This window comes from Lagopus muta, chromosome 6 (genome assembly GCF_023343835.1).
Source record: "Lagopus muta isolate bLagMut1 chromosome 6, bLagMut1 primary, whole genome shotgun sequence".
Taxonomy (NCBI): domain Eukaryota; kingdom Metazoa; phylum Chordata; class Aves; order Galliformes; family Phasianidae; genus Lagopus; species Lagopus muta.
The window spans coordinates 4,328,814-4,353,276 of NC_064438.1; the positions used below are offsets into that span (position 1 = coordinate 4,328,814).

Below are 24,463 nucleotides of genomic sequence, written 5' to 3' on the forward strand. Positions count from 1 at the left end.
AAATATATTTACATGGTTGATCATAGAAGAGCCTGAGAGCAAGGCCAACTGCATCCCAGGCTGCATCAGAAGAGGGGTGGCAGCAAGGAGAAAGGCGACTGTCCCCCTCTACTGCCCTTGCAAGGCCTCATCTGCAATATTGTGTCCAGGAAGGATGTAAAGCTTACAGGAAGGATGTAAAGCTGCTGGAATTGGTCCAGAGGAGGGTCACAAAGATGATCAAAGTGCTGGTGTACCTCTCCTATGAAGAAGGGTTGAGGAAAGTTGGACTTGCTTAGCTTGCAGAAGACAAGGCTCTGGGGAGCCCTCGTTGCAGTACTCATTTCAGTACTTACAAAGGAACTTACAAGCAGGAGAGGGACCTTTTCCACAGTTTGATAGTGATAGGACAAGGGGAAAGGCTTTGAACTAAAAGAGGGGAAATTTAGATTTCAGGAAGAAATTCTTTACTCAGAAGATGGTGAGAGAACAGAACAGGCTGTCTGAAGAAACTGTAGAAGCCCATCCCTGCAAGCACTCAAGGTCAAGTTGAACGGGGCCTGGGAAGCCTGATTTAGAGGTTGGCAGCCCTATTCATAGCAGAGGGGTTGGAGCTGAATGATTTTCAAGGCCCGTTCCAGCCTAAGCCACACATGATTGTAGGACAAGCTACTGCTGTGGGAAGCACATCACTTCCTGCAGTCAATCTTCACAACACCATGTAGCTATGGAGCTAATCACTTATTACACAGTGTTTTGTTTGGTATTGAAAAATGCAACATTCCAGCTCCAGGAATGGCAGTCAGATATCGCACTTACATCTATGCCATATTATTTGAACAGCGTGGGGAATTGCAAAGCAACACAGCTTCCATCTGATAAGCTTTAGCTTCAACTGTTACTTCTGAACTAAAAACAGCTGGTCGTCTGTTCCCTGACTTATTTTATAAAAAGCAGAAGTGATTTGTTAAAACTTACTGCAATAGACAATGCTAACTATATATGTATACCTGCTGCACTGCCAAGTGCCACAGGACTGTCCACAGGACATTTTACCTCTTCTGTTACTGGAAAAGAGGATGACAGCAGCCAAATTCTGCACCTACTTTTCACCACCCTTCAACAAGTGCAAGTCAGAAGCCGTTACACTCAAACATCAGCAAACAGCAGTCAACAGAAACCCAACAGTGGAAAATGGTTGGGTTAAGCCCAACTGGTTAAGCCCAGCTCATATCTCTGGAACTGAAATACAGCACAGCAGTTTAAACCATCACATCTGCATGGATTTTTAAGTTTTTCCAAGATGCACAATTGAGAGATCTTGTCTCAATAAGCACATAGACAGAGCTATGTTCACTGCTCAGAATGCACAGTTGGCTCCTCTCAACCAGAATGCAGTTCATTTGCTACCAAGAAAGCAACTTGCAGACATCTTTTCTTTCCTACTCCAACTAGACTCTAGAGGAAAGCTTCTTCAAAAGCAACTCACCTTAGAGTTCACATGCCATTGCACAAGTTTTCATCTACTGTATATTTACAGGTAAACAAGGGGAGTAAATTAACAGAAGCTTCCATGCAAGAGGAAAGAAAATCAACTGGTCCAACACACATCTTTTTATACATTCTTCCCAACATTTTAAGGAAGAGGAGAAAACACAGGAACAGAACAAGTCAAGGTTCCTTAAAGTATTACAGCACCTGGTGAAAATGAGCCAGCCTTGCACACTCATACTGCCCCAATAAATGCATCAACAGCAAGTGTGAACTTTCAATCTTGTCATGAGATCCATATCAGTAGCCCAAGGGAGATTGCTGAGTATTACAACCAACTCTGCTGCTGCATAACAGCTGCACGAAGTCTGACTGGAATGGGTCTCAGATACATTTGTCAGCTCATTGCTACAGTTAGCCCCCTGCTGCCCTCCTCATCACTTTTTCCCAGACATGTCAGAGACACCTATTTGTCAACTTGTTAGCACAAAGTGATGCTTTCTTGTTTTATTTCCCAACGAGTGGCATTGTTTGTTTTTTTTCTTTTAAAACAGACAAGATCATTTTGACAGATTAAGTTCTCAGAACACGTGTATTAAGAAAGCACGATGTTCACAGAACATAAATACAAAGCATTATATGACCTCGGTTGAATATTCCACTGCTAGAATTTCCATATTTGCTAAGCATACAAGCTACCACTGACTTCTTTTACCCAGATACAGAATTCAAATGTTTTTGGTTTGTTTTTTTTTTATACATGTGACAGCAGTCCCTCTCATTCAAATCTCAATTTATAAAAGAGAGAAAAGCAAAAAAAAAAGTGTTTCTAAATTTAGATTTTTTTTCTCTGCACAAAGAAGTTGGGTGATTTTAAGGTCATGGAATGTGCTTTACAGATGGATTATAATATTCCACAATCAACATAAGATGCTTTACAACTGTTTTTGACAACTTTTGCAACCCATATCTACCTCCCATAAGGGTACAGTTATGAGAGGATAATGACCAGTTTACTGATGTTTACTCCTTTTTGTCTCATTTTTATCACATCACAGCAAAGATTTACCTGCATATCTGACAGTTCATTTCACTTCCAGATAGGAAGAAAAAGGTTCAGGTTCCTGAAAGCATACTGTAAGTACACGAGCCACAACCTCTGGAGCAGCTCTAGGATAAATGTTCTTATGAACATCTTCAGTGAGTGTACAGTACTTTCTGTTCTCATCTTGATGATGCTAACACCTATTATGAGACACTAAAACACTGCATAGTGAAGACAGGGCACCACCTGGTAAGGACAGCCCTGATTAAGGGCTTTGATAAGACCTCTAAAAACTAAGGCATATCTACATTTTGCACTTCATTCAAGAAATCATCCTCTTTATCACATCCAAACATAAATGAAGCAAAGTAACCATTTTGACTGTACAACTTCAGATCCCGGATCAAGTGCCAAAGTCCCACAGCCTCTTTCAACAAGCAGCATCAGCACTTACAGCAGATGTTTGTAGAGCTACTGAACAGATGTCCCAGGACAAGGCAGCAGGCACAGATAGCGTCCCTTTGAACATGTACAAACTTAGGGCTGCCATCTAGTCAAAACACTCATGCATCTGCTCAACTTTGTATGGGTTAAGGTCACAAAAATCAAACAAGTTCAAGACTACAATCACTGTTCACCAAGCACAAGCTGCAGAAACACTGCAACACCAGATCTCTCAACTAGTGAAAAAATAATTGCCATAGTAAGAATCAGACTTGTTCAGTGAGGTCGTTGGGCAGAAGATTCTGGACAGTTGACTGCTTGGTCGAGGCACTTGTTGTTTTTGTTTTTAAATAGCAAAACTAATTCAAGGAAAGTTCTATGACCACTGGATGTTATTAACTAGAAAATCAGAAAACTTCTTCACCACTTTGTCCCTTTGCACATGTTTACAGATGCAGACTTTTCATTCAACAGCATCATGCCAAGAAGAATATAAGAACATTTAAGGATGTTAATGAAAAAACTTCAGAAACAACAGCCAAGGCACCCAAGTCCATTACCATGCCGACTGCAGGACTTTCAATCTGCACAGATTCTGTGACAAATCACAGATCATTACGCTTTCGGCCTAATGCTGTTCCTCCCTGTTGACTGAGCACATTGTTATTCTGGTTCTGCCAACCGGTTCAGCCTGGACAACAGCAGAAAAGAAACTGAGACCATGTTCCAATGCTCTCTGAATGGAAAGTAAGTCAGGCAGTGAGAATACATTGGGAACACTATGCTAAATTCTGCAGCTGAGTTAGTAGGTCTGCACCCATAACCATCACCACAGTCAATGAAACCATATGGAACAAAAGGGACACCTCTGAAACAAGAGAGGCACCCAACTTCAAAACAAAGTAAACACTCACCTTGCAGTTGTTACCAGAGTTCTGCAAGGATGCAAAACTAGAATAAGTTACAACTGTCAAGTTAAATGTCTCAGCTGCTTCCACGGGTGCTATTCTTGTATCCCTAGTTATGAGAAAGTGACAGGATAAAGATCCCAAGTTCTGAAACACTGTCAGGCACTAGATTTTGAAGAAATGCTCTTACACACTCAAATGTGCAGATCCAGCTCTCTGCCACACGAACATACTTACAAACCACACAGAGCTACCTTTTGCAGCTAGTTTAAATATGGACAGATTGAGAGGCTGCACAACAAAACCATATACAGCAAATCTTCACTTATGTGGCATTAAAGACTTACTGCTGTTGCAGAGATTACGTACTGATATCAAAGGCTCTGAACAAAATCAGACTGACATCTGGTTGCACAAAAGGTTCAGTGAATAGAAGAAGGATCATCTGTAACACTGAACGTATCTTGCTGAAAAAAAAAAAAATCAGATTAACTTTCTACCAAAGCAAATGCAAAAGATGAATCCAAAACGTTTCACTCCCTGATAATCTACAACTCTAATGTATTACTCCTATACAAACAAATTTCAGTGTGCTGTTGGCTACCCATGCATAATCCCTTCAAACACCTTTCACTTCAAATAAAAGGAACAAAACCTAGGAAATTAACATCTTTCTTTTTTCTGTTCTGATGACTCCAAGGACAGTGCCTATCTAAGCCTGTATCAGCCAACCTTGAAACACTTAGCAATTGTATGGGAACTGTTGAGTCATGGCCTGAACCTCTGATTGACCACCTGAGGCAAGCACCGGGTCAGCCCTGGGAGCACTGATGAAGACAATTCAGCTGTGTGACCAGAAGGGGCGGAACCTGGCTGCACCTCTTTTAGACCCCATTTAAGTGCTGACTGCCACTGAGGAAGGATCTCTGTCTGGAGATTGCTCCCTTTGGAGTTTTTCTGCAAGTCTAGGACACAGGTGAGCATTTTCATTTATTTTTTTATTATCCCTTCTCACTGTGATAATCCTTCTAGTTACACGACCTGTAAAATACCAGTCTAAACATGCCACTCTGCTAATTGTATATTTGTTGACTGTACACAATAATCACACATAAGTGACATTTTCTATGATAAAGATTTACCTTCTGTTCTACAGATCTTCCATGAGGTAACTGGGTATGCAAGCTGCAAGGCTCTAAAGCACTTATGATGCTCAAAGTATGCATTTGTGTACCTGCAACAAGGCAAAGATCATCCAAATACAAATTTACTTTCTTCCTTGATCACATAAGGAAAAAGAAAACATGACTGTACCATCTGCCTGCTGGCTAATATAGCTTGAGTCAGAGCTGGTACAAAGCAGCTACTTATTTTCATGGTCATGTGTTGTAATGGCTGAGCTTATTATGTGTTTTCTGTTTCCATTTCATATGTCTAAACATGCCTTCACTGTAGATGCTACCCACCTGTCAAAAAAAAAAAAAAAAAAGAAAAGAAAAAGACATGCAGCCTCCCTGTGCATAGGGAACCTAGAAGAGAGTCCATTATTTGAAGAAAGGTGATGACACAGCCTTTCAGATGCTTCCTCTAAAATGCACACAGCTGCAATAACTGGGACTTCTGCCAGACCAAGCTTCTGCAAGAAGCCAATCTACCCAGCCCAGTTAATGGGACAAATTTTTATTATATCCCCTTACAAAAAGCAGGTGCTGATCTTCCAGAAAGGGATGAATGCAGCTTAGCACTACCTTTCCTGAAAGGGCTAGTCTCATTCTGCTGTATGCCCATTCCAACCGTATCCTTTGCATCTGACAGCCTTTTGGTTGCAACAAGCCATTCAATCTGAGGAACTAATCTGATAGAAATGTAACCTGAAAAAAGGGGGGAAAAAAAAAAAGGAATCATTTATTCACATATCGCCACCACTCCAAAACTGAATCATCCTGCACTCATACAATTGCTGTATCTATTGCAAGGAACGCAATCCACAGTTGCTCTCTGGATTACTCAAGTGCTCCTCAAAGAGCTCATCACTAAAAGTGCCTCAAACAAGAGTTACTTTCTCCAGTGTTTCAGTGGATCATCTGCAGTCTGTGAGTATTTTTATCAAAGGATTTTCTAAAGGTCCTGACAATTTTTCTGAAGCTAGCCACAGGACTTTGAGGCAACATTAGCTGAGGGATCATCATGGGTAAAGAGGAGCCATTGGAGCCACCAGAGAGCCCTCAGCACAGCTATAGCCACTGCAGAGCATAATCCTGTCCAGTCCCACACTTTCCCTTGCACTCATCACTGCTGCTCAGCAGATTCCCCAAAACTGGCCCATAAAATACCTGATTTTAACAGAACGAAAGACGATAATGTGGCCTTTTAACACCATGAGACCTGCCACCTGAGAGCCAAAGCATGACATCTGAAAACAAATCACCCTGTGTACTGTTCTCCCTCTGATCTTGCTCTGCAAGCCAGCAGTTTTTCGGCTATTTCTTGACTTATGACCAATCCCATACATTTCTGCCAGATCCTGCAAAAGTCTCCCTTGCTACTCCATCAAGGCCCAGCCAGTGTCTGCTCCCTGCTCCTCCCAGATGCCCCCCCATCTCTGCCTGCCCTGCACACTTCCTCCTTGCCCTCCTCTCCTCCCTGCTGTCACCAGCAGCCTCCCTCAGCTGGGAGCCCTTCAGGCAGGCACTGTGCCCCTCTTCCTTCTCATAGGACAGCACTTAGGGCAAAGCACACAGGCATCTTTACTGAAGTGCAAACTAAACAAATGAAGTAAAAATAAACATCAGGCATCACCTCATGTCCAACCAAGAAAATGACCAACTATGAATAAAAAGTTGTGAGCATCTAAGCTTCTCATTAACCAGAAGCATTACAGTGTTAACGAGCAACCAAAATTCAAAGCACAGTTTGCAGAAAGTTGACTTCAGTCCAAAGAGAGACATTTCAGCACTTTGCCTATATCTGAGAACCATAAAACAAGCCAACAAAGTAACACAGCATGTTGGAGAAGACTCCTGGGGGACCTACACATTCTGCTCCTGGTTGACCACAACATTTCTGCACTGTCCAAACTCAGTTTTAAAGAGTTCAAACTATCAGCCATTCTGCTCCAATTGCCAACAAGGTCCAATCAGTGCGTTGCAACAGCTGGTTATCAGCAGCATGTTCATGCTTTAAAGCCAGCCTAGTGTACATAAAACAGCTGCTTCTCAGCAGGGAGCCACAAGACGGAAGGTAACTCAACCAGTAACTCCTTTTCCACAACGTTTAAACCAGAGGGATATATATGGAATATAACAATTCTGCTTTGTTTTCGTCTTTTGCATATCTGAATCAAAAAGCTAGAAGAGCATAACTCTATTTCCACTTCTATGTTTTGCCAAAAGGTTTTAGACATGCAGGAGGCAGAGGGTCAAGGGGGGGAAAGGTGTCTAGATGCCTCTCATTTCACACTACGTGGTGCAGAGGGACAGAAGTAAGGCTGCATCTTTACATTCCCTAAAGAGCTTGCCAGTTTAGCAATTCTATTCATAAATAATGAAGACATTACCTTTACCCTAAAAGAAAAAGGATAGTGGATATATTTGCAGGGGTTTTCCTGCCTTTTGTTTAAAATACTGGGTATCTCAGAAGCCACTACATGTACACACATCTTGCTGCGAATCATCTAAAGCGTAGCATGGGCTAAATCCAATCCTCCAGGTTTGTAACTAAGGCCAAAAGGCACTCGCACAGACTTCTTTTCATGAGATTATCTCAGTGCTTGCTTCAATTAGCTTGGTACCTGCTAAGTACCAAACACTGTATCTCCATAACATATTCCAATTGTTAAATGCGAATGTACAGCTTGCTATCTTCTCCTCAACAGTCTCAGAAGCTGTTTGTGGTGTAACCTGGGGAAATATTCAACTTACTAGGGAGTTCCAGCCAGGTCCCCTCTCCCCATCCAAAACTGATTCGCTAATTATAAAAACCTTTCACTACCAGCCTAACATCTCTACCAATACAGCTTGCTGCTGCAGAGTAAAGAGCCAAGTTCTCTACTCAACAAACCTACCACAGCAGTGCCATTAACTTGCAAGCTTCCAACTACCCAGCATGACAAAGTATCTGAAGGGCAGGTCCTAGATGTAGGTTACTGCTAAATGTTAAAAGAATAAAAGCATTTGAAAAATCTATATAAAAAAAAATTTTTAGTGCTTCCTGTAAGACAATCTCAAAAACGTTAATTTCACCTCTTCCTAGTTCTGTCACAGGGGGATCTTCCACTTCTGAATATTCTTCAGTAAGAATGACAACACACGGATAGAAAGTTAGCATTAATAAGCATGAAGCATGGAAAACAGACCCAGGGCACGCACAGAAAACAGTACAACAAAGCAGCTGTGGTTTGTTTTTTCCTTAGTGCTTTTTTAGCAACCAGTAGCAAATGCAACAATAACTTCCTTGGGAAGACAGGAGGTGGGACATAAAGAGAGATGAAGTACTGCTCAGGATTCAGTGACTTTGAAAAATGCATAGGATGAGACCTCGAGGCCAATAGGTTTTATTTCATTTCTTATACGTAATTTCTAGGTAACGGTTCCTCTGTTTACTAGTTCACTTTCACTCATTCTGCATTACTATGTCTAATTTCTCTGTTGTCAATAAAAACTAAAACCAATAGTTATCAATAAAATCTTTCTTTGGAGGGTAGCTTGTTACAGAGCAAGTAAATAACCAACAGGTTACTTTCAAAAGATCAAAGGGAATTTCACCTGATGGAAAGTGAGAAAACTGGAGTTGAGGTTGTTACCTCCCACATCATGACAAGACAACAGCTTGGCCATCAGCTCCCTCCTCATACCATAGAATTATAGAATCATAAAGGTTGGAAAAGACCTCTAGGATCAGTGGTCAACCCATCCTTGCCCACTAACCATATCCCTCAGGCTACATCTACACCTTTCTTGAACACCTCCAGGGATGGGGAGCCTCCCCACAACATAAAGATTGTGTTTCCTCTTTTTCCCTTTCAAGTTCCTCCCTGCACTGAATGCTCTGATACCTTAGACCAAACAGACCTACAAATTAGTAGTAATTCAAGAGTGGCCATTCCAATAAATAAACAAAGAAAAATGATGCGAGTCAGCGATGTGGCCAGTAGAAGAGATCTGCACCCACCATGTCTTACCATCATTTCCAAGCAACATAACCCTATGTTTTGTATGTTCTTACTATAAGCTAAGAAAATAAATGCTTTCCTTTCCCACTCACTGTCATAATACAAAGGTACTGTAGGAAATGTTTATGGCTAATTTAGGGGCCAGATTTTCACATCAAGAGAAAATAGCCTTACAGCTGTGAGTTGTAAATAGTGCCCTCCAGGACCAGACAATCATAGTCAGCTTCTTTGGTGGCAGCCAATATTTCAGAATCCAGCTGGGTATCTGAGCACCCTTGGCAGATATCACCAGAGGCTGATCTTGGCCAGTACTGGGAAGGAGCTATCAATATATATCCAACTCAAGGAGTGAAGAGCAAAAAGCAATGCTGACTCCCGTTTAATTTATTTTAAAGGGCTTTGTTTGTTTCTTACCTATTTTGGCCTTCTGTGATCCAGACAACTCTGTGTTAAACTCTGCTAAATCACTTTTGAAATAAGGATTCATAATGGGTGGGTTTTCAAGCATCTTGATGGCCTTTTCCAAGCTTCTTCATGGCTGAAAGACTCAAAGGCTGTGAAGAGCCTACAGAGATCTAGATAGAAGGGGCTAGCGTAATTCTCCAACAAAGAAAATAGTTTCTGCATCTCTGCATCCACAAGTTACATGTTCATCCATCCTTCATTATATTTTGTCCTCTAAGCTTCAGAAAAAATATAATCTGCAGATCCACCTCTGTATTCCAGATAACTAGCACATAGTCTGCACTTACCAGACTGTTCAATTAGACTAAATCTGTGTTAATCCATCTTTCAATTTTCCAAGCTGTATATTAATACATTTGGATCATGAAAACAGAATCTTTATCATCGAGTTGATTCAACAAGATAAAATATTAACAAAGACTCATTTCTCATCTCTGCAGTATAAATCCTGTACATCAAATTATGATACAAATTAATGACTAATCTCTAAATGCTGTGAGATATCCATTTAGTGCAACAAAACAGCATTCATGAACAACTGACTTCAGGGAATGTTGTATTCATATTAGCTTAATACCTTTTGTATTCAGTTTCTGTTTATTCATTAAGATTTAAGATCCATTTACCTACATATTTCTAAGACACCATAGATATCTTGGTTTCAGAGTTCCATGTCATTCATGAATAATAAACCCCAGCAAATACATGCTAGAAAAAGGCCATATAAGCACTCATTCAACATGTTTCTACCTCATAAATTTTCACTTGTACCTTACAAAGATCATCTCCACTATGTGACATCATGCAAAACAGCCTATTCAACTAGTAACACTGACACACATAACTTAGCATGTAACTTAGAATACAGTCTATTTCTCAACCACTAAACAAGCATGCAACAAAAGTTCTCCCACACAGATACAAACTCATCCACCAATAACTAACACAGCTGCTGCTTTCATTATTTTATTGTTGACCTGCATGTTCTCAAGTCTCAAATTCTCAGTTTTTGGTATGCTGGCAAGTCAAAAACCACTATGCCATAAAAACAGTATTTCCTATTTTCTATGTAAGGGAAGATTTCTTGACTTACCCGTAGTTAAAGACTATAGTGGTTAGGTAATAAGGTACCCCTAATAGTTGTTCTCACAGGTCTTAATCACTCTGAAATCCCTGTTTCTTACTGATCTCTTTGTAGTGTGTGTTTTCACAGACATGTGAAAGTTGAAAATAGCTTAACAAATAAGAGACAGAACACAACCATATTAATTACCAAAAGCTTGTTAGGAGCAAAAAATATTTACAAGGGCTTACTGGTACGTCAAGGACCCGTGGCACATTCAGGTTCACACATCAGGCTAAGACATAGCAACCTCAGCAGCTGGTATAACATCCAACAACAACAACAAGAATCAAGCTGAACATTCTGGTATTTGGCCCATTATAATCTAACCCCCGTACTCATCAGCCATGCACCAGTGTCACGGAATATTTTCCCCACTTTCATCCACATTATTCATTTCTGTCATCACAGATCTGAGGGTTTTAAAGCATTATCCTTATCAAGGTTCAAGTAGCAACTTAAGACATTAGGAAAATAAACAATCTATTTTAACAGATACACAGTACATCTGGAAAAGACGAACAGTCGCAGTAATCCATCTGACTTGCAGAATGTAGCAGCAGCCACTAACACCACCAGACACCTCTGTTTTGGTTATTATATAGAATTAGGCAAACTGAAACTACTTTGGCTTATTGGACGGAAGGACAGAGATTTAAGCGAGGTTAGCATCCAGTCCTTCAACTACACATTGTTTTAAGCAGACAAATATTAATTCAGAAACTGGAGATAACCACAGGGCCAAGGACAGCAGCAGTACATTTTATTCAATCAAGATTACTCCTGCACAGTACATCTCTCTACCAGCTGCTGTCTCTGACCACCAAGATAGAGAAGTAGCTAAATTCAGTAGAGGCCATATCAAAAAACCCATGTGCCTTGCATTGTATAATTATTGCTGCCTGTCTGCTTTGACCTTGGATTGCTGAGTACATGCATGTGTCCCTAAATGTGAAGGTGTTCCTGTGTCAACGTCTGTCCTCAACGTCCTCTCTCTCAAATAAGAAAAATCCCATAATGTGGCAAGCTGATCTTGTTAACCATGACTTCAGGGAGCTACAATAACTTGGAAAAGCTTGGAGGAAATAAAAAGTAATGGCAAAAGGAAGGATGGGGTGAGAGGAGGTAAAAAGGAAGAGACAGATGGATTTTCACATAACATAAAGTATAGAGAGAGAACAGCCCCAAAAATGAAAGCAGGAATAAAGAAAGAGATCAGAATGAAAGCTGAAGTGATGGAAAAGTATTATGATGAATAACAAAGAATTAGAGTTCTCCTCTTAGTTGTCCTTGTTCGGATATCTGCTGCTGAACAGGATAAAAGCCATCACTGATCATTTGGCCAGAAAGTCACTGCCATCTCCTCCACAGACTGCCTCAACAAAAAGTAACAAATGGGGCTAGTAATTCTGTCCCATAGAAATGATTAGCAAAATTAAATACCAACAGGAACTTGGAAGAAACATTGCAAATTGAACTTGAAACAGAAGCAAGCAAAAAACACGGTGTTATTTGTATTACAACAGAAGGTCAAACCAAATGCAGAGATCCTTCAAGCCTATGAGTTATATATACTTTTTTTTTTTAAAGTCACAAGTAGTTCAAGTTTTCAAGACACTGGATGACACAATACACTCCTTACACCATCAAAACATCTTTGAAATCAATACTGTTTATACCACAAAAAAGTGCTGGGGTTTTTTTTTTGCTGCTTTTACAGAAACTGCTATTTGCTACTGTAACAGCTAATGAAAGAGACCTCTTCATTGCCTCCTACACTGACAAGAAGAGAAATGCACACAATAAGAATATATTGTATTTATGCCAGCAAAAAAAAAAAACCCGCAACGCCAGATGGAAGCACACGTTTGAAGAACAGCTTAACTGCTGAATCTTGAAAAAGCAAGCATATTAAGATATTTTAAAACATAGTGAAGCAGAAAACATGAGATGGAGTTTAACTTCCCTGAAAAAGCAAACTACAAGTGTGCAGGATGAACTAGGAGCAGAAACTGCTTTACAATTAATTTCCAAAAGACATTTTGTCTACACCTCGTTAGCTGTTATCCTCTTGTTTTTTTAAGGAGGGTCACTTTAGGGACCAGGACACATAAATAATGCACACCTCCTATTTAAATAAAAAACAGCAAGTAGCAGCAATTGCAACCTAAGTCAAGAGGCTTTAACTTACGTGTCAGATTTGATATCTACCATTTCAACACATTGTCACAATGGGCCACCAAACACTCAGTACTTTTTATGTCACTACGACTACAAGAGAGAAGATTTTCTCTTACCTGTGCTCTAACTCCCGGATGGACAGTATAACTCCTGAAGTCGATGCCTTCTGTTGAAGGGTCACCAGAAACGTGAAGTCAGTTTTATTCCGAAAGAGCTGAACCAACTTCTCACTCACATGGGGCGCTGCATGGATTTCTCTTTCTATATCTAAGGATTTTATTTAAAAAAAAAAAAAAGGGGGGGGGGGGGGGGGAGAGAAGTGGGAGGGAGAGGAACAATGGTCCAGTAAAAATGCTAAGTCAAAGATTCAGATTACATTTTTCATTTTGCCATTGATATTTTTCATTTCCAAGAAACATCTACCACACGCTACCACTGCATTTCTTCAGTGGAAAAAAGCCCAAACAAATGGCACCTTGTCAGCATGCCCACTTGTCACTTCGGCAAGTTCACAAGTGGTCAGCTACTGATTTTCTGACAATTTTTAATGGGATGCCAAGCCATTTGTGTCTGCTGTGACCAGATTAAATTGCTGTAAATAAGGTATGCTGCAGTCAGATAAATAGGCTCCAAAATTCTGAGGAATCTCAAGCACTGCATCTCCCAACACAATTCACCAAGCTCCAATTTCAGTTTTTACTGTCAGCTCCGTTACTGCCTTTCCACTTGTACATCAGAGGGAACCTGTCCTTGCACCATTTAAGGCAGAGATGTATTACTGCTAATAACGCTACATGGTTGTGCTTCTGCCCAAGAAATAAATACAAGACATGCTTGCAATATGCTATAGTTTCAGGGATTTCTCAGTTTAAGCAAGCAAAGTGTGACAGCTCATGCAATATTTATTGGAACTGTGGTGTGACCAGGCAGATCCAGAAATATCCCAGTCTCACTAACCCTACCATGCCCAAGCAGCAGCAGCACACCTTCTCCCATATCATCTTCGAAGGTTCAAATGCACCATCTCCCAACACATCCATTTTTATTTCATCCTTTTAGTCACAATACATCATCACTCCCAAAGATGATTAAATGACAAAGCGCAGAAATTGTGGCATTTCACCTTCCCACCCCTTGTCATGTTGCTCATGCTGGGCCTTTGTCACACATTCATGAGACCTATGCTGCTTGCAGTTCCTGGGTGTCACAACCAATTAGAAGCCTAGCAAGCTTCCTTTAGAAAAGGTTTATTTGAAGCCAAAAATGCCAATACAAATTCTCAGCTGGTAGAAAACCTTATAACTCTATTGAATCTTGAGAATCTGGCCCAGCATGAGTGCTGTAATACACAAAGGAGTGATGAGATTTACAATTCAGAATTTCACTGCAGGGGAGGGGGGGGAAAAAGAATCATTAACTGAGGCTTTGCAAACTGAAAGAGAAGAAGCTGGCTTGAAAACAACCCGAAACTCAGGAATGTTGACTATGAAGGGAACGCCACAGACTGAAACCAAACTCTAAGGAAGGAGTATTCAAGCATGCTCTGTAATTGGGTGTCTCAACTTTTCCCGTACAGCTTAAAGCCCTTCAAATGAGCCTCCATGCTCAGAACGCATAACACACACTTTGGAAAGCTCACCTCTGAAAAGTACTGCAAATTAGACATCAAAAAATCACAACTCATCACTTAAAAATCTTTGCCAGAGGCTCAAATTCACCCAATAAATAAATATAAGGTCCACCTTACAGCACCTATTTGTCCAATACCACTTCCATCAGAAGAGAACAAAGCTTCAAAGAACAGAAGTAGTTTCCACAGCCAACAGAAAGGGGGATGGAAGAAAGCACAGAGCAACAGGAGCAGGTTTTGTGTTTACCTACAAGATTTCCTACAAGATTTACCTACAAGATGAGGCCCCATCTGGAGTACTGTGTCCAGGTGTGGAGCCCTCAGTACAAGAAAGACATTGAGATTTTGGAAAGGGTCCAGAGGAGGGCGACTAAGATGATCAGGGGGCTGGAGCACCTCCCCTATGAGGACAGGCTGAGGGAGTTGGGCTTGTTCAGCCTGGAGAAGAGAAGGCTGCGGGGTGACCTCATTGCAGCCTATCAATACCTGAAGGGAACCTACACCCAGGAGGGGAGTAAACTCTTCAAAAGGGCTGACAACAGCAGGACTAGGGGAAATGGTTTTAAGTTGAAGGAGGGAAGATTTAGGTTGGATGTTAGGGGGAAGTTCTTTACTAGGAGAGTGGTTAGGCCCTGGAACGGGCTGCCCAGGGAGGTTGTGGATGCCCCGTCCTTGGACGTGTTCAAGGCCAGGCTGGACGGGGTCCTGGGCAACCTGATCTGAATGTGTATGTTTGGTGGCCCTGCTAGGCAGGGGGGTTGGAACTACATGATCCTTGGGGTCCCTTCCAACCCGGGTGATTCTGTGATTTCATTATGCCTATCATTACATTCATGGAGCTTACCAAGCAAGTGCTACTCCTGGCCACAAATACTACTAGTCTTCTTTGAAACAGCTGACACAGGAGACACAGCACTAAGTATTCCATATACCAGGAAGCTCCCCAGTATTACACCCAACTGCTGAATGTATCCTCTACTACACTAACTTAACGCACTTTCCACTTCTAATGGCTGCCAATTTAAAACACACAGCGGGTTTCTGACCCACTACACTGACAGAAAATCCATCAGTACTGACTACCAAAGCACAAGTACTGTTCAGAAATAACATTTCCAAGCGCTGACAGCTAAAGACTGCTGTCTTGTTTTGAAGCTTAAGAACCCTCGTATCTCACAATTTTGTTGATAATGGTGCTAAACTTACCAGAAATAATATATTGCTTCTTTGAAGCTCTCAAAAATTTTGTTAAGTGAAAGCATAGACAGTGCTGTCAGTGGAACACATGCAAAAATTTCAATCAAGTCATGCAAAACCCAACACATTCTTGTTATAAATGGTCCAGATATAAAGTCATATACACCATTTATCCACCAAATTTTATACAAATACCAGGCTCCTTAGTCAGATTCATCAGTGAATTATCAATTAACTGACTACTCCAGTTAGAAAAGCGCTTGGAAATACCATGTTTTATTCTAGACCAGTGCTTAGTCACAAATACACTAACAACATGAACAGCACATCACATTAACTCCATTGATTAAAAGCAGAATTTGCCATAGATACAAAGTCCTGAAATTCCAAAAATGTGGGCCCAAACTGCTAGATAACAAACATTACTCAGGTGCTGTTTTGCAACCCTATTCTAAAGTAATCCATAACAAGGAAGTTTAGCTTTTTTAAAAAAAACAAACATACAAACAATGCCCTTCTAGGGATGGGGCTGCTTGTTGGTGTAAATCTGCTCATTACCAGGCCAAGGAGGTACCAGTGCACAGGAGCATCCTCTCGATGCAAAACCAAAGACAAAACTGCAGGTGTAGAAACATCTACTGGCAGAATAATAACAAGGGGTAGAGAGGGTTTTTCCCAGCAGTGAGACAGCAGGTGAGACTCAATAGCCTGCAACTGGACCTTGGAGCAGAGGAGCCCCTGAAGGCTCAACAGGAATCCAGGAGTTCACATCCATAAGGCAGAGTGCAGGCAGCTTGCTGTTCTAAAGCTCACGTGCCTCCTGAGGAATCACAGCAAGGAGGCACACAGGGCCTCAGAGACAGCGCAGCAGGGCAACCTGATCTCCAGGTATGTCATCAATTCATGTTTTGCATCACTTCTGCAGGAAGTGCCATACTAATGAATTGGGAGTAAATCCACTTAAAGTAAGAGCTTTCTATTTACAAGCTGATTTTCACTCAAAAAAAAAAAAAAAAGAAAGAAAGAAAAAAGGAACACCCTGAACACACATACACCCCCTCACTGCAGGTGTCCAAAGGGAAAATATATTTTACACTCTCTATAAAAATAACTGCCTGCTTGTAATGAAATGCCATATTTCCTACATAATGTAGAACGATACAGGCTTACACAGTAATCTTCAGTGAAACATCACTTCATGCCTGGATGATAATGCAATCTCAGCAATAAACAAAATAAATAAATAAGTGCAGATACAACTTTCATATGCCCTTCTATGTGATTATATTTTCTTAATGTGAAATACTGACTGTCTGGAGGGCTTTTTAAATATACTAGAATGCTTCTAAAAGAAAAAACCCACAGACTGAAAGTATAACAAGTACAACAGATACAAATCATCTCAGAGCATTAAGTGAACTTACTTTCCTCAGCCAAACAGAGAAACACAAGATACCTCCACATTAACAAGGCAAAGTTCTCAGTGTCCATAACCCATGGTACAAAAGGGAAGGGAATTACATGACTGTTTGGACTGGAGCTCAAGGCCTTGGAGAAAAAGAAAATCACACAACTGGTCTTACAAGACGAATCCCAATCCATCTGGGAAATCTTTATTCTTCACTAAATGCTTCCATGAGAAAAAAAAAATCACTAAAAATGCAGGTCTAAATCAAGCCGGGTCTTCTGTAACAAGACACAGTTTGTCATTAACTACCTTGCTTTAGTACTTTCTTGGTTTACTTCCTTATTCCAGCAGGGAATGAAGAGCATGCAGCTCTATTGGTAACCTCAATCATTGCAAAACTATTTGTTTAAACGCGCTTTCGGGACATCCTTCGCACAATCACGCCAGACAAGCACATAGAAATTAATCCTACAACAAGACAAAGTCTGGATCTCAGTGACAGCAATTAAAGAATTGAATGTTGCAGCAGACTGGCTTTTACCTTGCTACGGGCAAAATCCAATAAGAGCTAAATCTCTCTATAGAGAGAAACACAGAAATAAAAATGGAGTGCTGAGTAAGTTATTTCAGATGCCAGCTTTTCAAGATGGAACCAAGAGCAGAAGAGGCAGTGTCCAGAAGTTGGCTGGGATGGAAACAGAAGACAGCACCACAAAACCCTTCTCAGTGAAGGCAAGCGTTCACCAAAGCACAGACTCCTACATTATCCCCATAGACTGTCTATCAAAGAACTGATAAAACCAGTGCCAGACGCCCCTGCTGCCCATCTGCTCCCACTCCTCTCCAACCATTACTCAGCCCAGACAAGAGGGTGACAGAACCTCTCCCTTCCCCTTCAGCTACTACCAAATAGGCTCACAGAAGGCATGATGTTCTCCCACAGGTACATCTCTGCTGCTAGGTATTCTCACCAGCACAAAAAAAGACATGCTAATTGCTTTATTCACCCTTGCCTTGCTAGCTCCGCTCAGAGTTGGTAATAAACAGTAGGAAATCATGTTCAACAGCACAGCTTTCTAAATTATGATTATTCACTATAAATCACTTTTTACATGTTGCTTCAGACAATGTTCCTCAAGAATAAGATCCATCTGCAGTGAAATGCTTGGCGATTTTAATATGCAAACCTCCCACAGAGATGATGTCTCATTTTAATTATTCTTTCGGCTTAATGGGTTTTCATTAAATTAGAGGAAGGAGCAATTATCAGGGTGAATAGCTAATGTTACAAAGGTAAGCTCCCATGACTATACAGCAAAGGCAGTTCTGCTAGAGAAGGTGGAAAAACAGTAATAACGCAATGTAAACTCTTCCTTTGCAGCATGCAAAACCACCCTGGCAATAAACATTAAGATATCACTGACAAACACACATCAGAATGACAACTAGTTTACAAACTAGGTCTTGCCTAACAAAATTAATCTAGCATTCAAAATTACAGATACATTTCATTCCATCCAGTAAGCTACTGCAAACCCAGGCCTAAAACTCCAGATGCCAGGGAGAATGGAATTCTGAACCAACAAAGAAGTGAAACCGCTGCTTATCGACTCACCGCTTCTCCCCAGCCAATCAGTTAGTTGACTCAGGGGCTTACTGTCAGGCTCTTCACTACTTGAAAGCTCTCCCAGCCTGAGCACTGGCTGGAATGACCACACTCATGTTAATTAAGTTGTTGATCGAGAGGTTAAGCCTCATGTTTGCTTTATCAGCATTTCAACCTGAACCGGGGAAACTAAGCTGCTGTGGGATAAGCGGAGCAGCAGATATCGTGCAAGACTTGGAAATTAATACACACTGAGAGAGAAGGAAGCCACCTCTGTTTGTCAAGTCCCGGCTCCAGCAGGGGCAACGCAATGGGCACAGCAGCAGAGAGCTGCAGCAAAGCCTACACTGCAGGGGCAGCCCCTCTTCTCTACATCTAGGCTTTACGTCTCCAGAGCCCTTCTCATCTCCACGCAGGCAGACAGAACACTCAAGGCAAACGGCAGTCATTTTTCCCATGACAAAAGGACAAGCAGCAGGCGTGGATGCACGCACAACACAGCAACTAACACCACCTTCCAGGCATTTGGTGGATACAGAGCACAAGCAGGAAACTCGAGCAAGCCCAAAGGCTTTGCAACAAGCCTGCTGTCGAGGGCAGCACTCACCTTGCTGCACATCACCTGCTGCTCAGGCAGTTCCTTTTCCTCACTTGCAATATTTCAAGCAGCTACAGGGCACAAGCTCACCTCCTCAAGTAGGCTCAACTTCGTCCTCAAGGGACTCGTGCTGAAATCAACACTATTTACAAATGGATGATCCCTTAAATTAACTGCTTACACCAGAGCTGGTGGAAATGCTCCAGAAGTTACACTACCGCTAACAGTGCATCATCTGCTCTTAAATCATGTGAGTTAATCAAATTACATGCCTTGTTAGTTAATTAGCGCAGGAGTCACTGATTATAACTTCTTTTCCACTGTTTATCTATATCAGCTAACATATTGCATCACTGCAATTGCGATAAAGGCTGCTGTTAGCAAATTTTGGAAATAACAGCTGCTCAAAAGAGTACCAACTACACTAGCAACGCAGTCCCGAGGAGCAGCCTGAACACAGCCAGCAGCCCTGGGTGCCACACTAGTGAGCAACACTCATTTCCAGGACTCATTATTGACACAGCACAGTCCACTCCAGCACTCTGCTTCAGAGAATGTTAAGAGAATGTTAAGAGTCACTGCCGCACAGGATAATGAGACACCGAAAAATACAGCTTCTGTTCTGGCTTCATACAAAAGCAAACCCAGTCATCTTTTCCTTCCCTTCTACAGAAGATCTTCAGGAAAGCTCAGAGCAACAGCCCCTCAAAATTGGAAGTGATCTCAAGAAAAAAAAAAAGAAAAAAAAAAAGGTAACACACATTGAACTTGGCAAAGCACGCTCTTCAGCCACACATACAAGAGATCTAAATGAGGATGCTACCATAAGGAGGTGAGTCTCTGGAGTAAAAAATCAGATAGAGAGGGTAACATTTTGCATACAATTTTGCATTTTACTGATGGCACCCTGAGCTCACTCCCTCCATCTACACCCCTCCCCCTCCTCCCCCCCCTCCCGGGGCATTTGCCATCTAGAAACACACCTCAGCTTTGTCAACTGACTATGCAGAGGGAGTGAATGATTTGTCATTTTAGAAATCTCAATAATTCTGATTTCTCATTGGCAGAGATAGCCTACAACCCAGATTTTCAGAGTAACGCCAAGACTCAGCAAAGCAGAAGAGGCTGAAAGCCCAAGTTGCTCAGTGCAGAAGATCTCAGCCTCACCCCAGCAGGGCTGCTCAGAGAGCAGCACTCGCCTCCCTGGTGAAGGGCTGTGTCCTTCAGCATGCACATCTGAGCACCAGAGCTCAGCAGTTGTTAGCTGATCCTTAAAACAGAGGCCTCTGGCTCGGTTTCTTTGCCTGCAGAGAGAAATTACAGTGCCCAGTGCTACTTCTGGCAGCAAACAGACCTGGCTACATCCACACAAAGGTTTTGATTTCCAGTCCAGTAAAGCCTTTTAATCACAGGAATAATCCAACTAAAGGCAGTGAAATCACCCCACAAGTTCAAAGTTAGTATATGATGACATGCTCTCGTGGTCAGAAGCTCCAACAGTGGCACTCTAAACAGTTGCTTAATTATTTTTAAAGCATTTTGCTTTCGCTTACTACTAAAAATCATATGCTTTTTCATTTTCTTTATGCAATTTGTAAACAAATGTGTGCCATGAATTCATTCTCCCTTCTGTTTTCTTTACCTCAGAAAAATCATTTGCATGTTGCTGCTGAAGAAAATTAACTCCAAGCTGCCTGCTTGATTTACTAACTGCATGATAATGGCATGGGCCACAAAACATTTGTCAAGGCCTCTCTCTGCTCAAGTATAATTTCTCCTGTCAGCCTCTTTACATTTATATTGAATGTTATAGCCACCCTTGTTTTGTGGGACACACGTGAGCACACGTTTACACCTTTGCCCCAAATATGAATAATTCCATCTCTGTGAAGCCCTGCACACAGTTCCCCAGCAAAGAGGCACAAGCACAGCTAACACACTTAGTCTCCCCCTGCAAGTTTCATACGAATTATTTGAGAATTCTAACAATTTTCAAAAATGCCACAATAATAACTGTATTATCTTTTTACACTATAATTATGATTTTGAGCATCGCTTTTCTTATTTCATCCTAGCACACCACAACTCATGAATAAAATATGACAACTTTGATAGCATCCATTGCTGTGGGTTCATCCGTAACAGCAAACGTGCTCAGGGTACTAAGTGCTCCCTCTTGCTCCACAAGCCTTTGTTTTGGAAAATAAGCTTTTATTTAAATAGAACTGCCACATGTGTCCCTCTTTTTTGCATTTCTTGCCGTTAGCAATAACACCAGCAATCATGTTTACTTTCTGTTTTAATGACTACATTTTGAAACAATTAGGATGGCGTAAAGCTAGAGAAGCAGAATATCCCATCTGAAAGCTGGTACTTGCAAGACATCAAAAACCATTAAAAGCACCGCTAGCATCAGAGAACAAAAGACTAACACAGAGAGAGGAATACTATCATTAAGAAAAAAAACTTAATTCTGTTCTGGTTTTGTAATTAATTACAATGAAGCAAACCTAAGCAACTTCCCCCGTTTTGCTAAGAAGACTACTGTAACTAATAGTGCAGAGTGCTGCTCTGACAGCTCCTCAGTAAATTCCCCTACAAGGAAGGCTGGAGATAAAGGCCAGTGCATGAGGTTTCCAAATCACCAGCATTTCCCAATTTATACTCCAAATGTCACTTTCTAAGCTGCACTGCTTCATCTTTCAAACAGCATGACGAATATCTGCAGAGACCTCCACAGACCACAAAAACCATGACACATGCATCAAGCCCACTCTCCTCCCACACACCTTGGCTTAGTTGTTTTCCCTAGTCCTGAGAACAGGCTCTGAAATTCCAACAGTGGTACAGGCAGTGAGCAGAGAGAGAAGCAGAGACATATCTGTGCGCCGGCTGTAGGCAGCCTTTCATCAGAGAAGCAACAAGTATTTTACCTCCAAGATCCAGTTTCATGCTTGTTGCACTCTCAGGGCATCCACGCTACCTTGCAGCTTACAAAACACAAAAGGAAAAGGCAGGAGAAGGAGGAGCAGTGAGAAACACAACTGCCTTAACACCACCAACTTGGCCACTGTAGGAATCATCTGTTCCCACAACTGGAGAACTCCCAGCTTCAACCGTAGAAGCTACCCATATGCACGGGGGGAGCACAGGCACCTAGAGCAATCCCTGCAGCTGCAGTCATCCTGTACTACTTTTGATTTATTTTTTTTTTTTTTCCTATTTATACCAGAGAGGATTAGTGGGACATCCAGAAACATTAGCAGACAGGCTGGGAGGATGGGGAGTGAGAGATTTTAGGAAGCCAGACCACCAGCCCTCAGATAGAGTACTGCCCCTCTATTCACAGGCCCCTCTATTGTCAGAGTTAGAATCAATTTGGCTGTTTTAGCAGGTAAGCAGCCTACGTAACTACTGATTTAATGAACGTTTTACTGGACACCAGGTGCCAAAATCTTCTGCTCCATTTACTTAAAAAAAAAAAACAAAAACCCACACTACTAATGCTCTGCATTTTGTATCATTGAAAAGGCCACAAAAGGCAAAGCAATCACATGATATAGTGCCATAAACCAGCACAGTATGACATGATTACTTCTCACCATTTATGTGGCAAAAATGAAAAATGAGGGAAAAAACGTCCCCCTCGTGTCATTTATACACCCACACTGCAGGTGGCAAGATTAATCTAGAGTTTGGCATAGAAGAAGCAGGCTGAGGTCTCAACTAGCATCTAATTTTTATTCTTGATAGGTAGTTGAAGACAGCAGGGCTTTTCACTGCAGGAAGTTTTCCATGCCCACCTCTTGCATTTAGTCTGTATCTGCTTTTGTGTACCTTTTTAAGATACAAAATCTTAGAAAATAAACATCATCACGTGTCTTTTTTCATTTAATTAAGCAGAGCAAACAGAAATATTCCCTTCAAACAGACATTAACATGTTTCCATTAAAACCGTTTTGAGAAATCTAAAGACCCCTCTTGGGGCTCAGAGCACCCATAAAAGGACACAAGGCTTCACCGTCTACAGTGAGAACACAGTGCTTCTGCTCCATGAGCCATTTTACCAAGCAATGCTCCTGTTCAGCTCTCCCAGCACCTGGCCCACAAGCCAGACCTGCAGCACTATGTGCAGGGCTCTCCACCCCTGGGCAGAGGTACAACTCCAGTAACCACCCCGCATCGCTTCAACTTCCCAGGGCTATCACTAGCACACACACCTGCTCTGTGGAACATCACAGAATGGTACTCTTACCATACTGTAATTCTCATTTTCTAAATAAGTAATTAATAAAACCCGATTATGCGCAGCATAATAAGACTAAGGAGTATCAGGTCACTCATATCCTTTTGGGGGGAGGGGTGGAAAAGACATTTTTGTTGTGTTTCTGTTCTGATGAAGATACAAGAAACTCAAACTGTTATTCTCACTTTATCTAAACTGATCTCCTCTCATTTTAAGAACCTAGCTGCTCATGCAGTGGGGGAAGCGTGTCACATTTACCAGCAGTGCCAGAAACCAATTCCTCCATTCCCTCTCCCCACCCACTGAAGAGTACAGACCTTTTGCTTTCTTTCTGCTTATCTTCCTTACAGGACTTTGTCAACAGTTTGCCAGAAGCATTGCAGGCTTTTAGCATACTACAGAAATACTGAAGTGCTTCTTCCATGTCCCTCTGTACTTGCCACGGCAGCAATGAAGATAGACAAGGAGAACAATTATTATCTCCCAGCAAAGCAAAAATAACTGCCAAGAGCAGAGGCAAGGCGTGCTCAGAATTCTTCCCTCATCATTAGAGACATGATGGGAAATCCAAAAAATGTCAAGTATAACAGAAGGGAGGATGACAACTTTCAGGATGGAAAAAAAATTGGAAATCAGTCATTGTAGTTTTGTATGGCCGTGTTTCTATTTTAGATTATGCTTGTATTTTATTTTTAGGAGGGTGAGGGGTTAAAATGAGTATAATGAATAAGAAAGTCTGTGAGGATTTACAAACTGTATTTTCATGTATGTGGGATACATTTTAGTCTTAGGGCTGCTTTGCTGTAATTTAAATTGAGACAGGAGTGGAAACAGCCAACACTGGATAGGTATACAGAAGCATCTTAAAAACCATGACTGAGCTCTGGCAAAGGGAATAGCAGATTGCCTAACTTCAGAGCATGAGAGCACCGTTCAATATTTAGGTCTCAAGTAGCTGTTCCTTTCTTGATG

The 24,463-nt window shown here is 41.4% G+C and overlaps 1 protein-coding gene across 3 annotated transcripts in view; it reads right to left on the bottom strand.

The window, feature by feature from the left end:
* The window catches only part of NELL1 (neural EGFL like 1), a 293,522-nt gene that overhangs the window by 257,451 nt on the left and 11,608 nt on the right, over positions 1 to 24,463 (bottom strand). For all 3 annotated transcript variants that reach the window (XM_048949311.1, XM_048949310.1, XM_048949309.1), the window contains exon 3: positions 12,923 to 13,073. In XM_048949311.1, the coding sequence (XP_048805268.1) occupies positions 12,923 to 13,073 (151 nt within the window). The remainder of the gene's footprint in view (positions 1 to 12,922; positions 13,074 to 24,463) is intronic.